This window comes from Vicugna pacos, chromosome 17 (assembly GCF_048564905.1).
Source record: "Vicugna pacos chromosome 17, VicPac4, whole genome shotgun sequence".
NCBI lineage: Eukaryota > Metazoa > Chordata > Mammalia > Artiodactyla > Camelidae > Vicugna > Vicugna pacos.
The window spans coordinates 45,011,293-45,028,634 of NC_133003.1; the positions used below are offsets into that span (position 1 = coordinate 45,011,293).

The 17,342-nt window shown below is 39.0% G+C and overlaps 1 protein-coding gene and 1 long non-coding RNA gene across 3 annotated transcripts in view; one reads left to right on the forward strand and one right to left on the reverse strand.

Annotated features, from left to right (window-relative positions):
• LRRN1 (leucine rich repeat neuronal 1) overlaps window positions 1-7,709 on the forward strand; it is a 36,401-nt gene extending 28,692 nt beyond the window's left edge. For both annotated transcript variants that reach the window (XM_006196510.4, XM_015237039.3), the window contains exon 2: window positions 4,457-7,709. In XM_006196510.4, the coding sequence (XP_006196572.1) occupies window positions 4,736-6,886 (2,151 nt within the window). In that variant the 5' untranslated portion in view covers window positions 4,457-4,735 and the 3' untranslated portion in view covers window positions 6,887-7,709. The remainder of the gene's footprint in view (window positions 1-4,456) is intronic.
• LOC140686806 (uncharacterized) overlaps window positions 1-17,342 on the reverse strand; it is a 100,863-nt gene that overhangs the window by 33,398 nt on the left and 50,123 nt on the right. The window lies entirely within an intron of this gene.

Sequence of the window (17,342 nt, forward strand, 5' to 3'; positions counted from 1 at the left end):
TGTTTCATTGGTCTATATGTCCATTTTTGGTTCTTCTTGTTTTTAGAATGTTTTGAAATCAGGAAGTGTGAGGCCTCCATCTGTGTTCTTCATTTTCAAGATTGTTTTGGCTACTCAGGGTTCCTTGAGATTCCATATGAATTTTAAGACTTCTTTTTCTGTTTCTGCAAATACTGCCATTTAATAGGGATTGCACTGAATTTGCAGAACACCTTGGGTAGACAGACATTTGAACAATATTAACTTTTCCAATCCATGAACATGGAATGTTTTTCCATTTATTTGTAACTTTTATTTCTTTTAGCAATGTTTTGTAGTTTTCAGTGTACAAGTCTTTACCTTCTTAGTTGAGTTTAATCCTAAGTTTTCTTTTTTTTTTTTTGATGCTATTGTAAGTGGGATTCTTTCTTTAATTTCCTTTTTGAATGAGTCTTGGTTAGTGTATACAAACCCAACTGATTTTGTGTACTGCAACTTTGCTTAAATTGTTTATTAGTTTTAACAATTTGGGCTCTCTTTGTATGGCATCTTTAGTGCTTTCTAAAGAACATATCATCTGCAAACAGGGACAGTTTTACATCTTCCTTTCCAGTTTGGATGCCTTTTATTTCTTTCCCTTGTCTAATTGCTCTGGCTAGGACTTCTAGTACTAAATTAAATAGGAGTAGGCATCCTTGCATTGTTCCTGCTTTTAGAGGAAAAGCTTACACTCTTTCACCATTGAGTCTGATTTTAGGTATGGGCTTTTCACATAGGGTTTTTATTATGTTGAGGTTTTTTTCTGTTTCTTTCTTTCTTCCTTTCTTTCTTCCTTTCTTTCTTTCTTTCTTTCTTTCTTTCTTTCTAAGTATAGTCAGTTTACAATGTTGTATTAATTTCTGGTGTAGAGGTCTTTTCCTTTTGTTCCTTGTGGGTTGATTGTTTTTATCATGAAAGCATGCTGAATTTTGTCACATGCTTTTTCTGCATCAACTGAGATAATCATGTGGGTTTTGTCATTCATTCCATTAATATGGGGTTTTATACTGATTGATTTTCATATATTGAATCATCTTTGCATTCTAGGTTTAAGTCCAACTTAGTCATGGTATATAATTCTTTTAATGTGCTGTTGAATTCAGTTTGCTCGTATTTTGTTCAGGATTTTTGCATCAGTATTCATCAGATATTGGTCTTTAGTTTTCTTCTCTTGTTGGAATAATGGATTTACTTTTAAACACTGTTCATGATTAGCTCCTGAGACATGACCTAGGTTTTAAATATATAAAAATGGTATACAGAGTCTGTGAAACTTTGTTCTATGTATAATTTCATGTTCAAAAATTAGGCTGGGAAAATATGCTAAAGAGAATTCACAGTGGTATACAAATAGAAGCATCTTAAGTGTTAAGGAAGGTTCACTCTCTGCTCCCAAAGGAGCCAAATGCAAATGTGGGAAAGGAAAATGTCTTCCCTCTGTGTTTGGTATGATAGGTGACATTCTGAGCTTGTGCATTGTATTTGTTTCTTTAAAGAGGTATGTGTATATGTCAAAGAAGATTTTGAATATTTCAGTATAATAATCTCAAGTCATTTAATTTAAACTAAAATGGAGGCATTACTCCATTCATAAATTTGAATATTACTAATATTCAAAGTATAGCCACATAAAAGATACTCTTCCAGGGTAACAGATTGTTTTGGGAGTCTAACACAATTTTAATACATACTTTGCTTCCTGCTATGTTTCCTTCAATCCAATCAAAACAATAATTAGTTGAAATTCCATCTCAGAGTTATGAAAGGTAGATTTATTTTCTTGGTTTTCTATTTTGAATTAAAATCAAACAATTTGTGGCAAAAAATTTTCTTAACTGAACATTTACTGTGACTGCTGCCTCTTTTTAGGATTGCTTTAAATGGAAACAAAAGAGTGGAATACATTTGTGGAGTTAATAATATTTGAAAAATGTTGTTCTAGAGGTCTGTTTGTATTTTATGGGCTTTCTTGATAAAAGTCAGAATCAGGTAGTGTTAAATATTGAAAAGTTTTGTGTGTCCATGATGTCTGGTAAAGTAACCATATTGGGGGAAGGAGAATGGCACTGTGTTTCTTCCCGTGGAGCATGAAGCAAGCATCGAGCATATGCAACACATTCACTTCCTTCTCTCACTTCTGACTTGGCCAGGTCTGGACTGGATGGTGTCTAAAATTTCCATCTTACTAGAGCAGTAACTTGGTTTGTGTATTTTGTAAAACAAACCAAAAAATGTAGAACTTTTCATTCTTTCTATGAAAATATAACAAATACAGAATTTTAGGACTGGCTCTTCTATTATATTTATTGGTCCATCACAAGGATAACTGTGTTTTGCAAAGTACAAAGGTAAGAATAGAAGCTAAAATGAATTGAGAGCTTATGTGTTGAACACTAGGCTTCAATCACATTATATGCTCTATTTTATTGAATCATTACAATAATCTTATAGAGATTACTTTACAGAAGAAAACACTAGTCATGAAGTTCCTTCAGTACTCAAAGCTGAAGTGCATTATAACAAGACAAATGTAAGGAAATATCTACTTTTAATATCTTAGCAAGTGACTAGACTAGGCTTGGGAAAGCAAGACAGACACTGAATCTATAATAGCTTTTTACACTCAATTGGAATCCAGAAAACTAGTGTCATTAACTACTAATACTATCTTTACAAGCAGGTGAGCAATACATATTTGACCTCAGAAAACCTTATCAGAATCAATAGATGATGGCTAAATAAAATCAAGTATTTCCAGCTTTTCTACTTCTATTTATCCTCTAATAAACACTATTTAGCTAAAATCAAATAGATGAGAGATATAATAAGGTGATAATAAATATAATTAACCTTTATAAGCATTTAATATCCACCAGGCACTACACTAAGAGCTTTACAGAGATTCCCTTTTCTCTCAATAATCCTATGACAGAGATACTTTTACAACCAATCCTACATTAGGTTGAAGCTGAGGCTTTAGGAGGTTAAATAACATATCCATGGTTTGTAGGTATTAAGTGGCTGTGACATTCCCATGAGATTGATGAAATCACACATGTGAGGTGTATATTTGTGTTTTTAATGAAGGCCAGTGGTGTGGTGGAATGGATCCTTTTACAATTTTATTGACAAGATCAGATGTGGCTATTAGAATACAAGAAAAACTGATACTTTACTTTTGTTATTGTGTTAAATTAATTTTTTACATAACAATAATTGAGCTAGGTCATCTGTGAATATGTCTGCAGAATGTAGCATGTGAAAAAGAAAGAATTCCTGAAAACAAATACCTGAAAACAAATTTTAATTGAAGTATAAATAACTAAAAGTGAACTTTGAGTTTTTAATAAGCTGGCTTTCACATTTTGCTTTTATGAGGAATGACCTTTTGATTTTGGGGAACCATAAATAAATGTGGTTTCTAAAGCCACCACTTTTTTTTAATTGAAGTATAGTCAATTTGCCATGTTGTGTTAGTTTCTGGTATACAGTATAGTTATTCAGGTACACATATACATATATATTCCTTTTCATATTTTTTCATTATAGGTTTATTACAAGATATTGCATATAGTTCCCTGTGCTATACAGTAGGATCTCGTTGTTTATCTATCTTATATAGTAGTTAGTATGTGCAAATCCTGAACTCCCAATTTATCCCTCCCCATCCCACCTGGGAAACCATAAATTTGTTTTCTATGCCTGTGAGTTTGTTTCTGTTTTGCAAATAAGTTCATTTGTGTCATTTTTTAAGATTCCAAATATAAATGACATCATATGGTATTTGTCTTTCTACTTCTGGCTTACTTCATTTAAAAAACAAAATATACTCAATATATGATCCATCAGCCTCACTCTGAGCATAAATACAGAGGGAACCTTAATTCAAAAAGATAGATGCACCCCATTGTTCACAGCAGCACTATTTACAATAACCAAGACATGGAAGCAACCTAAATGTCCATCGACAGATGAATGGATAAAGATGTAGTGTGTATATACAATGGAATACTACTCAGACATAAAAAAGAATGAAATAACGCCCTTTGCAGCAACGTGGATGGACCTAGAGATTATCGTACTAAATGAAGTAAGCTAGAAAGTGAAAGACAGATACCTTTGTTTTTAAAGAAATGACATCTATGTGCTTTTCTGAGTGTTTCTGTTAAACATGAGTGCATGTGTATTTAATGATTTTACCCAGTAATACAAGTAGTCCCAATTCAATTGTAAGAGTGAAGGAACTCTAAAATTACTTTAGTGTAGTAAGTGTAATAATATATTAAAAGTATTCTACAATTTAAAAGCTTGTTTAGTTAATTTGAACATTCTGTTATTAGATTTCTAAGTGATTATGCCTTTTTAGTAGACAAAAGAAAAGCTATAATGTAGAAAGCGTATGGAATAAACGTAACATCTGTCCTAATCTAATTTTCAGGCGCATCTCCAGACTTTGATTTGGCTGAAGTAACTTATGCCCCAGAGCTGTGCGCATGCCTGGAATTGAGAGACACAGTTAGAAGGCTCCAAATTGCTTCCTGCCTTTTGAAAACTCCAGAAAACTGTCCCTTCAGACTCTGGAATTCTACACATCTCAGCAGAGACTTTGCTTGAATGTTTCCTTTTTCTGCTTGCTGTCTTTCATACCACTGTATAGTGTTCACCTTTTGTTAAAACTTAACAAGTGTGAGGGGTTGAGCTTGCTCAGCAAGCCAGCATGGCTAGAATGAGCTTTGTTTTAGCAGCTTGCCAGTTGGTGCTGGGCTTGCTAATGACTTCATTAACTGGGTCTTCCCTACAAAACAGTGAGTGTCCACAACTCTGTGTATGTGAAATCAGGCCCTGGTTTACCCCACAATCAACTTATAGAGAAGCCACCACCGTTGATTGCAACGATCTCCGCTTAACAAGGATTCCCAGTAATCTCTCGAGTGACACACAAGTTCTTCTCCTACAGAGCAACAACATTGCAAAGACTGTGGATGAACTTCAGCAGCTTTTCAACTTGACTGAGCTAGATTTCTCCCAAAACAACTTTACAAATATTAAGGAGGTAGGGCTGGCAAACCTGACCCAGCTCACCACTCTGCATTTGGAGGAAAATCAGATTACAGAAATGAATGATTATTGTCTGCAAGACCTAAGCAACCTTCAAGAACTCTACATCAACCATAACCAGATTAGCACTATTTCTGCTAATGCTTTTTCAGGCTTAAAAAATCTTCTAAGGCTTCACCTGAACTCCAACAAATTGAAAATTATTGATAGCCGCTGGTTTGATTCAACACCCAACCTGGAAATTCTCATGATTGGGGAAAATCCTGTGATTGGAATTCTGGATATGAACTTCAAACCCCTCTCAAATTTGAGAAGCTTAGTTTTGGCTGGAATGTATCTCACTGATATTCCTGGAAATGCCCTGGTGGGCTTGGATAGCCTCGAGAGCCTGTCTTTTTATGATAACAAACTAGTCAAAGTCCCTCAACTTGCCCTGCAAAAAGTTCCAAATTTGAAATTCTTAGACCTCAACAAAAACCCCATACACAAAATCCAGGAAGGGGACTTCAAGAATATGCTCCGGTTAAAAGAACTGGGAATCAACAATATGGGGGAACTCGTCTCCGTGGACCGCTACGCCCTGGATAACTTGCCTGAACTCACAAAGTTAGAAGCCACCAATAACCCCAAATTATCTTACATCCACCGCTTGGCTTTTCGAAGCGTCCCTGCCCTGGAAAGCTTGATGCTGAACAACAATGCCTTGAATGCCGTTTACCAAAAGACAGTAGAATCCCTTCCCAATCTGCGTGAGATCAGCATCCACAGCAATCCCCTAAGGTGTGACTGTGTCATTCACTGGATTAACTCCAACAAGACAAACATCCGCTTCATGGAGCCCTTATCCATGTTCTGTGCCATGCCGCCCGAATTCAGAGGGCAGCAGGTGAAGGAAGTTTTAATCCAGGATTCAAGTGAACAGTGCCTCCCAATGATATCTCACGACACCTTCCCAAATCATTTAAACATGGATATCGGCACAGCAGTTTTCCTAGACTGTCGGGCCATGGCCGAGCCAGAACCTGAAATTTACTGGGTCACTCCCCTTGGAAATAAGATAACTGTGGAAACCCTTTCAGATAAATACAAGCTAAGCAGCGAAGGCACCTTGGAAATAGCTAACATACAAATTGAAGACTCAGGCAGATACACCTGTGTTGCCCAGAATGTTGAAGGGGCAGACACTCGAGTGGTGACAATTAAGGTTAACGGAACCCTTCTGGATGGTGCTCAAGTGCTGAAAATATACGTCAAGCAGACAGAATCTCATTCCATTTTAGTGTCCTGGAAAGTTAATTCCAATGTCATGACATCAAATTTAAAATGGTCATCTGCCACCATGAAGATTGACAACCCCCACATAACATACACCGCCAGGGTCCCGGTAGACGTTCACGAATACAACCTGACACATCTTCAGCCTTCCACAGATTATGAAGTGTGTCTCACAGTGTCTAATATTCATCAGCAGACTCAAAGGTCATGTGTTAATGTCACAACCAAAAACGCCGCCTTCGCACTGGACATTTCTGATCAAGAAACCAGCACAGCCCTTGCTGCAGTGATGGGGTCCATGTTTGCCGTCATCAGCCTTGCGTCCATTGCTGTGTACGTTGCCAAAAGATTTAAGAGAAAAAACTACCACCATTCATTAAAAAAGTATATGCAAAAAACCTCTTCAATCCCACTAAATGAGCTGTACCCACCACTCATTAACCTCTGGGAAGGTGACAGCGAGAAAGACAAAGATGGTTCTGCAGACACCAAGCCAAACCAAGTTGACACATCCAGAAGCTATTACATGTGGTAACTCAGTGGATATTTTGCTTCTGGTAGTAAGGAGCACAAAGACGTTTTTGCTTTATTCTGCAAAAGTAACAAGTTGAAGACTTTTGTATTTTTGACTTTGCTAGTTTGTGGCAGAGTGGAGAGGACGGGTGGATATTTCAGATTTTTTTAGTATAGCGTATCGCAAGGGTTTGACACAGCTGGCAGCATCTCCAGGCTTCCAGTTTGTGTTTGGTTTTTATTCTTATCATTATTATGATTATGATTATTATTATATTATTATTATTATTTTTAGTTGTTGTGCTAAACTCAATAATGCTGTTCTAACTACAATGCTCAATAAAATGATTAATGACAGGTTGGGGTTCCCCTGTGCTTTTACCAGTAGCATGACCCCTTCTTCTGAAGCCATCAGCAGACAGTACCATGTCCTCCAAAAAGCTAACACAATTGTGAAGCAGCATTGAACCTTTTGTAGCAATCTGGTCTACAGACTTTTAACTCAAGAAGCTAAGGTTAGACTTGTTACCTTTGTTGAATGATGTTAGTTGACTGTACTGTAATGTTGTATCAACGGAAGTGAATGTTTGCTTTTGAATAATGACTTTTCTTTTTTTTCTTTTTTTGTAATAGTTAAAAGGCTTAGAACAAGCTAACAGGCAATAGAAATATGTATATCAGATTTTTTAATGTAACAAACTACATGTTAATTGTTACCTTATTCTTTTTATCTTTAGTAGACACTTTTAAAAGAAAAGACAATAATTTTGTTGTGTTTAACTCACCAACATGTGGTGTATAATGAAGACAGAATTATAATAAATTAGTTTTGTTCTGATTTTTTAGAACATTTGCAATAACGTATCATTTATAGTTCTTGCTAGTTGCAGTGGTGATATTTTTCACATCCCTAAAAACAACCACCAAAATAAATCAGCTACAGCATGTTGCTTTTTAAAACTGGGCCCTAAAAAGTTTTAGATTTTTTTTTTCTAAAGGAAGAAATAAATATTTTAATGAAGCTATTTTAATGAACAGGATTTCTATATTTTAAATATTACTGACCAGACCTTATGGAAGGGAAAGTTCCTGTGAAGGATAAAGGTATATGACTGTATCCCACAATGAAAGGGACAGAGATGTCAGATTTGTCACATTCCTTTTCTATAAAGGTTTGTTAAAATTTGATTTTTTTTTAGTAGTATCTGCATTCCCCATGAAAGTCTAAAACACACAGCTATGTAGTGTCCAAAATGTATCCCATGTGATTCCTCCTTTAACAGCTGTCTTTATGCCTAGACCCATGTTAGTCCACGTATCAGTGGGGAGAGATCTGTTGAGGAAAGTAAATGATGAATAGGAAACAGAACAACTTATCTACAGTTGGCATTTTTCATCCGAATAATATGTAGAAGCAGAATTAAGCGTTTCTCGGGGAATGTGTGTGGTGTGAAATTTTGAAACAGAAGGAGCAGATTTAGGTAGGAGGCTAGTTCCACAAAGTGGGGTGGGGGTGGGGGGTTACTGTATAGGTAGAGGGGAAAAGACCCATTTGAAAATGCAGATTGATAAAGCACAGAAAAGGGAGAAATAAAGCACAGGTGAGGAAGGCTGAAGGGTTTCTGTCTTTGTAAAATTCCTTGTTTCATGAATCACTTAGAAAAAAGTCATCACCTTCCTTCCCATTTCTAAGGTGGAGAAAATTTGAAATGCTGAAGCAAGTGAGCTGCACAGAAACACAACGAGCACCTGAGCTGGAAGCGTCTCTTCCCACAGCCTGCATTTGTTGGCAGGAAGACCTAGATCCAGGGAAGATCTGTACCTTGCCCTGGTCAGACTCTCTTGCTCACTGAGAACTCTGCCCTCCTTCCATTACTCTGGGTCCCGCAGCCTTCTAGATTCCCAGGCAGAGCTCATCTTTTTCATCTTTCCTTAACAACTTCTGGTGCCTTTGCTTCAAAAACGCACTGTACCCTCAAGCTCCCACTTACTCAGGACAAATTTTAGCACAAGGGCTAACCAAAGGGTCAGGAAGGCTTCTACATTGTTGGCACTGCCAAGTACATGTGGGAAATGCTGAGAAGGAGAGATGCTTTGGATGCAACTTGGGGCGGGGGGCGGGGTTCCTACTGGGGGGACTCTTGTCTTCAGTTGTCTATGGAGAGAGAACTATCCAGCAAACGCTCCTGTTAATTCTGCAGTGAAAGGTGAATGACACTGAAGCATTTGGCCCAGAGGCAGGGGGAGGCATTGTTTATCCCATAAAGCACTGACTTGAACCTGGCATATAATCAGCACTCATATTAGTGGAATAAATGATAGAAAACAAACGTTTCTGTATTCCGGACATACAGCAAGCACCAAGGAATCCAAGTGTTGTCAGCTACCTTTTGTCAGGCCACTTTGGGGGGAAAAATCCCATTTAACTTTTATTCCTCCAATAAAATATTTGAGTTTATTTTTCCTTGTCTGTGCCACTTGGTATGGTGTTCAGTTGATAGAAAGCAAAATGGCATGGTATTTTCTTCCTAGCCAGGTATTTCCTCATTTGTACTTAATTTAATTTGATAAGTTAGACAGCCAGTGAAATTAGACATCGAACCAGGTCCTGACTGACAATGGAGGTTCTATCACCTTTACCAATGAAGTGACAGTTATAGGTCACTTTCTAATTTCATATTTTACCTTTTGCTCCCTGCCGCCCTCAGGGCATATAGTGTGTTTCTAACCTGATTTTACAAGGTTATTTTTGGAGCAGTTTCTTAAAACAGGCATTCCCAAATTTGCCCACTCAGTTAATGATAAATTGAACTGATGTCGTGAATATAAAAACAAATCCCATGTTTGATTATCATTTTTTTTCTAATTTGGCTGCGTGACTGGCAAAAAGGAATCACCTCCGTCCTTTCACAAACAATCCCAAAGTCCATTATTTTCTCTCAAGTAGTTCTCTGTTTTTTCATTCATTCATTTGTAAGGACACCACAATCATTCCTTTACTTGGTGTTTGCTTTCTACCTCTGTATGCATCTCTGAGGGCATTTTCTTTTCTTCATGACTGCTTTTACCGATAGGAAAAAAACAATTCACACCCCTAACACTTTGCTGGGAAAAGCACACTTCCTGCCTTTCTATTCACTGAAAAGGGGATTTTCACTACTTCTGATGCATTCTAACAACAACTGAAAATGCTTTCTTCACCTCAATTCTTTCACTCTCACCCTGTTGCAAATAGAGGTTTTTTTTTTTTGTTATTATTCATAAGGGATTAGCTGGAGGAGAAATGTTTCTTAAAAGATGAGTTAGAGAATCACTATCCAGAGCTCTGGAATAATTTTGGCCTAGAATCTGTGCAGGACTTGATCTCATCTAGTGTGGGCAGGACTCCTCCGCCCTCCCTCCTCCCCTACTTGCAGTGATACCAGCTCCTTCTCTCTGTTCCTCCAAGTCAGGAACTTAGGGTATAAGGTTAAGAATAAGGAGATGGTGAGAAACTCATCACTTTTGTACCTGCTGGTTCAGCATTGCCTAGCACAGGTTAACAGAACTAAATGGGTTTCTTGTAGAATTCCTCAGACTTGACGGTACTAATAAAAAGTACAGAGCATATCTCACAGCCAATTGACCGTGGTGTGTTTCAGGCTACTATTCTGTACTACAGATCCTGAGAAACTGAAGATTTAACTTAATCTCCAAAGCCATCCTGATAAATTGAGTATTATTCTTCCCAATTTATAGATAAGACAACCAAGGCCCCAGGGGTAATCATTTGCCTGACCCAGTACAGTTCTGTAAGTGGGTGACCACGATGGGACCCTTTATTTCCAGGTTCCTCTCCACCCATCCAGCACCATTCTAAAGTGGAGATGGGGCTTCTGTCAAAGGGTAGAGTTTGGAGGTCACAGGGCACATGGGGAAGGCAGAGTAAATACAGGAGAACTCATGGGAGATGACACTGAGCGTTTTGTCAACGCTTTTCTCTCTTCCCACTTAAAAGCTTTTGTGCGCTTGATGGGAATCTGGGAGATACCCATCAAAGCTACGTTCACATCAGGCTAAATTTTAATTCTAACTTTCAATTCTCCATATACTCTCCTCTGCTTAAAAAATTTTAAACTTTAAAGATTTAGTGGAGGAGATTCCAAGTTCATTCTTTCCTAGCAGTAACCATGGAAGGCTTATGTAAAATGAGTGACAGGCTCAATGTGCAGCTCCAAAGCTTAAAGGGGGAAAATGTGAAATTCATACAATTGGGCAGTTGCAAGGGTGTATCCGACACAGTTGGAAACAAATGGCTTTTGTACAATCACCAAGTTTGTGGAGTTGGTGTGATATTTATATTCAGGAATCTCCCTGTTCCCCTGAGAAAAGTCCATCTGGAGCAGAAGACACTGAAATGATGTCTTTTTTTTTTTTTAAATAAATGTGATAGCCCTCCTGACATTCCCCATTTTGTCAGTTTTATACTACTCACTATGAAGCAAAACCAGATTCACGAACTTCATGAAAGTAGCTCTGAGTGCGAAGCGGGTCAGACCATGCTGCTTTCTTTCCATCTTGGCCTCCCTCCCTCCCTCTCCCATAAGATTAAACTGACAAAATGAATTTCAGCCTGGGCCCTGACAGAATGGTCATGAATTCCTAATAAGGGGGCTGTCCTGAACTAAGTGGTATTTTAATGCATCAGTCTGCACCTTAGCGTGTCTCACTAGTATAAACAATATAGGGTGGTCCTGGAAGCAAGAAAAACAAATTTACAGTGGTGACTTATGAAGGAATAAGGAGGGAGAAATGTTTTTTGTGTATATAGCTCTCTGCTAGGAGCTTCACATAGCTATAAGAGTTAAATTTAATCCTTTTAATCCCAACCCCCCCAGCCCCGCCCCAGGAGGTGGGTGTGGGGCAGGTACCATTGTTTTATTAGAGAGGAGAAAAATGAATACTTAGCCTCAGAGATGCAAGCAACTTACCTAAAATCACGTAGCTGGTAAGAGGCAGAACTTAAACTCAGGGTCTATATGACTAAAACTTCTTGTTTTTCCATTATAAAATGGTCTGCAAGCTAAAAGCCAATTTGGGCACTTGAGACAGAAGGAAAAATCGAGCAAAGGGAGGCACTGCCCAGCAGTAAGACCTCAGAGTACAGGGGCCTAATTTAAGACGCAGACCTAAGATCGATACACAGAAATAACAGTAAGCCAAAGAGAGGAAAAAGTAAAGGACGACTATTCAAAGTTTGTGTCAGCAACTCTATACAAGCAAATGCACGATACCCAAAGCTGCAGAAGATAAAACAGCTTAAAGAAGAGAGACGGTTAGGGAGTAGGACTCAGAGTAGATACCATATTTTGCCATATTTTGGGCATGTGGCATGCTCCAAATGTACTGAGCACTCTACCTGTATTATCTCATGTAATCTTCAATAACTTCATGAAGTAATTATTTTTATGAAATAGGTATAGCCTCATTTTTCACATGGAGAAACTGAGCCTCAGTCCATCAGTCATAATCTGAAGTCAACACTCGAAGCCAAGATTTCAACCCTGGCTGTCAGACTCCAAGGACCAAGACTGACCACTAAACTGTTCGGTAGCTAAAGAAGCACCCAGAGGACTGGGCTGGCCATCTCATTTGCTTAATTGATTTAGTTCTTCCTTGAGAGTGGGGCGCAGGAAAAAGGATAGGTTTCATGACCTTGTGAGGATCTTCCAAGGACCTTCCCACAAAAGTGTTTTAACACGAGAGATTAATGCACAGGCTTCGGTAAGAAGAATGATGCTGTCTCACTCTTTTCCTTTGTAACCATTAAGGTTAGTCTCACATTTTAATTATTTCTCTGATCTGTTTTTTAAAGCTATACCCCATCATCCAAGGCAATGACTTGTTCTGATGCCATGTGTAATCTAATCTTGACTTTCCTGTAAATCATTCCAGGGGAAAGGGGATGCAAGGGAGGATTAAACTCCTTGAAGAATCATTAAGTGAAAAGTTTTATGTCTAATCACATATCTTTGTGATCTCAATAGCCCTTAATTTCAAAATATATTACTTTCTATCTTCTAAGAAGCAAACTGGTTTAAATACCTCCTGTTCTACCAATGAAACTGTTACTGAACTCAGGTCCAGCTGCTCAAAGCTCGAAAATCAATACCAGTGAGAGAGGCAACTGCTGGTAGAAAGGAAGGTTGCTTTTAACCAGAGTGTTGGCAATCTGGGGAGATGGTGGGCTCAGTGTCCCCCAAAAACCATCTCTGAAGATTCTGTCAGCCATGAAAGTTTTTTGAATGGAAAAAGGGAAGAAATCTCAGTTAATCATTGAGATAGAGGGTCAGAGTCATTGCCATCGCCCCTCTGCACACAGGCTTGTGACTTGATCCTTCCTTGGAGGCTATTTTGTTCAGACAGTTTGCTCACGAGATTTCTGAAGGGGAAGCTAGGGAAGAGATCTGGTCATCTGTTAATTACTTTTTTAAAGTTGAAGTATAGTCGATTTACAATGTTGTGTTAATTTCTGGTGTACAGCATGGTGATTCAATCATATACATAGATACATATTCTCTTCCATTATAGGACATTAATTACTCATTCTTCATTTCTACTTCTTTGGTCTGTGGAAGGAATCAACAGGTTAGGCAAGGTATTGTGTGATCAAAAGATCTGAAAGGTGTGCTAGGGCCCGAGAGGACCAGAGATGAGCAGAGCATGGGGGCACCTGGTTTAAGGTTAGTGACAAGACAGAAGCGGCCTCCTGCAGAGGGTGCTTTCCTGCAAAAAGCTCGTTCTTGCCAAAAGCTGCTTACAAAGCCATAAAAAGGCCACTATGAATATTAACTAAAGCGTATGCTCCCATATTATTTTCCCTCCTGTTAGACCATCACATAAAACAATGCTTGATTTCATCAGATTTTATCCTACCTGGCTTAGGTGTGCCCCCGCCATTATGAAACAGTTCCCATCTGCCGTTCATTTTTAAATGGTATTTTTTTGTTGTTGATTATAACAGTAATATATGTTTACTATAAAGAAGCTAGAGTAAAATATTAAGAACAAATAGTGTTTAATTCCACAGTTTCAAAATTACCAAGTGAGATTGTGGCATACTTTCTTCTAGTCCTTTTTTCCCTCTTTGTGTATATTTATATATGCATATATACATATAATTATTAAAATATACATCTTTATGAATATGGAATTAGAATCCTGGTACATATGGGTTTGTACACTGCTTTTTTTTCTTCATGCAAAAAGTAAGCATCTTCTCATATCATTAAATTCTTCTGTAAAGCATGTTGTTAAAGTCTGTATAATCATATGGATATCCAGTAACTGAGCAATTCCTTCTTTGGGGGGTGTTTTACCGTTTCTGCATCAAATACTAGGGGCATAAAATAGACCCTCCCGTGCCCTTGCTCTCCAGGGCACAGGTGCAAAGGAAGGTGAATGTGAATGTCCACGTAAATGACCACCCAGTATGAGAGCTACCACCAAGAGGACGCCATGATGGCATGAAAGCACAGGAGAAAGAACCCCGGTAGTTGGGGAACACGAACTTCAAATCTCACTACTTAAGTTCAGAACTAAAAGATGGGGTGAGCATTCAATGAGCCAGTATTCAGGGGGCGGGCATCCTCGGCAAGGGGAGCAAATCCCCCGATCACAGAGCGAGGGTCGACATGGAAGAAGCCTTTTTCCAGGAGCTGGGGATTCTGGAGACATTCTGCTGAGGGCAAAGGGGCTACTAAAAATACACAGTGAGTAAGTAGGAAGCTGAGGTAGGGGAAAAGTTACAGCAAGTTTTTGTGCCGAAATGAGAAGGTGAGGCTGAGTCACGCCAGGAGGCTGTGGGCCCCACAGGGAGCTCTGCTCCCAGTCTGACTTCATTTAGCCATTCGGCACAATCCGTGGGGAAGTGAGATAAGAGAAGCTTGCAGGAGCAACTTGATAAGCCTCCCAAGCCCCGGGGCCTCAGTGTGGAATCTCAACTGTGGAAATGCATGCAACCCAAGCATTCAACAGATGAGAGACAGCCCTGACTGCTTACGTGTACCCCAGTCTGTGGCCTGCAGCTAGTGCCGGGTCGCTCTGGTGACTGTGGTATCAAGGAAATAGGAAGTACATGTTCAGAAAGTGGAAATCAGTTATGTGGGGTTTTAAAGCACAGAATTTCCCTGTTCAGTTTGCTTCTTGCTTACTAAACACAGATATTCCTGGTTCACTTGTTTAGGAAAAAAATCTGATTTTTTTAATGTAACAAACTAGGCTTCAGGCTGGGAACAGCTATAAAGAACAAGCCACACTTTGACACATCTACCCCTACACGCACACTTTGTGCCCCTCTTTGTTCCCCAAAGTAAAACAGGTCAAAGACATTGTGGTGTAACCTCATCCAAATACTTCTGAATCTAGCATCCATAAATGCGGAATTTCCTTTGGATTCTTAATTTGATTAATTCTCAGGAACAGAAATTCATGACAGCTAGAAGAGACAGGTGGAAACTTTCTGTTTCCTAATTCTGGTCTTGGGAAGTGTATCAATGGACCTAATACTTAGTGGTGTTTTATCAGTGGGAGATTTGTCCGAGCCTGTTTTCCCATTCCATCAACCCACCCTCTGAATTATTGGTCTCTCTCTGCAGAGAGAGTCAAATAACCATTCCACCGATATCTTCATTCCAATCCATCTCCCCACACAGACAATGTAAGTTATAGTTAGCTTTCCATTAGGTACACAGATTGAGACAAGCAGCTTTGTAGCAATGAAAAACACTGGGCAATCCAAAAGTCAATAGACGTTTGTTGAATGAACAAGTTCATTCACAATTTCGACTTTGGAGTGAATAATAAGTTTTTGCTGGGAGCAGATTCATCTTCCTAGTGAGTTTTTGTTTTGTCTGGTAATAGATTTCTGGACTGCTGCAGGGAACAGACTGGCATTTGGTTCATTTGGGAAGCAGATTGCATTTCTTGTATTTTCTTTTCTTTTTTTCTTCTGTGTTGAGGCCTGGGAAATTTTGCCTTAACTTCAGTCCAAGTTTGTGGAAATTGTGCAACCCAAGGTGTCTGCTTAGGCTGAGCCACTTGTGGTGACCCGGGATTTGGGGGATTTCCTAAACACACCACACAACAGCTTACATTGTCTGGGATTATAGCAACCGTCAGTGCATTTGGTATCCTCACATACTCCCCAGTCAGAGGAGTACATATTCTTTATAGTTCAGTGGAGTACACCTTCCCAATTCCCAAACTCTGGAAGCCCCATTCAAAATAGGACAATCATCCTTTTGTCTTTGTTTTTTTCCCCACCAAAAAAACAAAACAAAACAAAAAAAAAACAGTGCTTTTGCACTTTGAAGACAAGCAGGAATTCATATTCAGTCTCTTTCATGTTTTATAACTACCAACAGCCAGGCTGGGCAGTGTGGCGAAAAGACATGCCACTAGGGGAGAAATGGAAAGACGCCATGCCGCCACTGTAGAAGTGCCAAACAAGGAGGACAAGGTGGACAGAAAACTGCTTAGGGGCACGGTGCAGACAGACACCTCCCTCCCTCCCTAAAAGCTCTGTACTATCCACCATGGTAGGAGCAGAGAAAGGATGTTTGCTGAAAGAAAGAGCCTTTTAAATGGATCATTTGCGAATCAGTCTCCTACCCGACACCCCCATTTTCTCCAGGCAAAGCTGCCAGACATTTCTACAATTAGTCCTAACCCCTCTCTCAATTTGAGTTTTCTCCTGGGGAGAAGAGAGAAGTTCTAATTGGACCTCAAAGAGTGGAGGCAGGTCCTAGTCTTTGAGTTGTCTTTTAAATTGTAAGACCCAGGGAAAGATGTCAATTTGGCCAAATCTCCCAACTGGTGAGCGGAGAGACTGAGACTAGAACAAGGTCTCCTGAATTTCAGAAATAGGCAATTTAAGCCCCCCCCCCATTCTCCTACCTTGCATCAAAAAATAATTGCCTCAGGTTTATTTACTTTAGTCCGTCAAGGAGGAATTATCTGCAATTGTACAGAGTTCTGGTTATGAATGTCTTGCTTTTAGCTCCTATAATATATGTGGGAAATTCCTTTCTGTTTTCACTTCAACGCCTTGCCCGTATCAACTGTGCTGAACAAAATCAGAGACAGCATGCCCCCGCCCACCTTAAGGCCAATTCTATTCTTGAAAAGAAACATTTTTTCAAAAATATAGGGGCTTCGTCTTTTGCTCCACCATCTCAGAAAGAGAAAGATGGCAGGACAGAAATAATCCATCATAATCTGTTCAAATAATGAAGCACTCATGCAACCATTTTTAACCTGGGCCATGAGTGAAAATGATAGCTGTCAGAGAGAACAGGACCATGAATCTGGGAAGATTCGGCCCTCACACGGAGAATCCCCAAAGCCAACTTAAATCCATGAGCCATAAAATATATCTGACATGTCACCAAATCCTCCCAGGCTCAAAGCTCAAAGGCTCTTCGAATCTCACCATACAC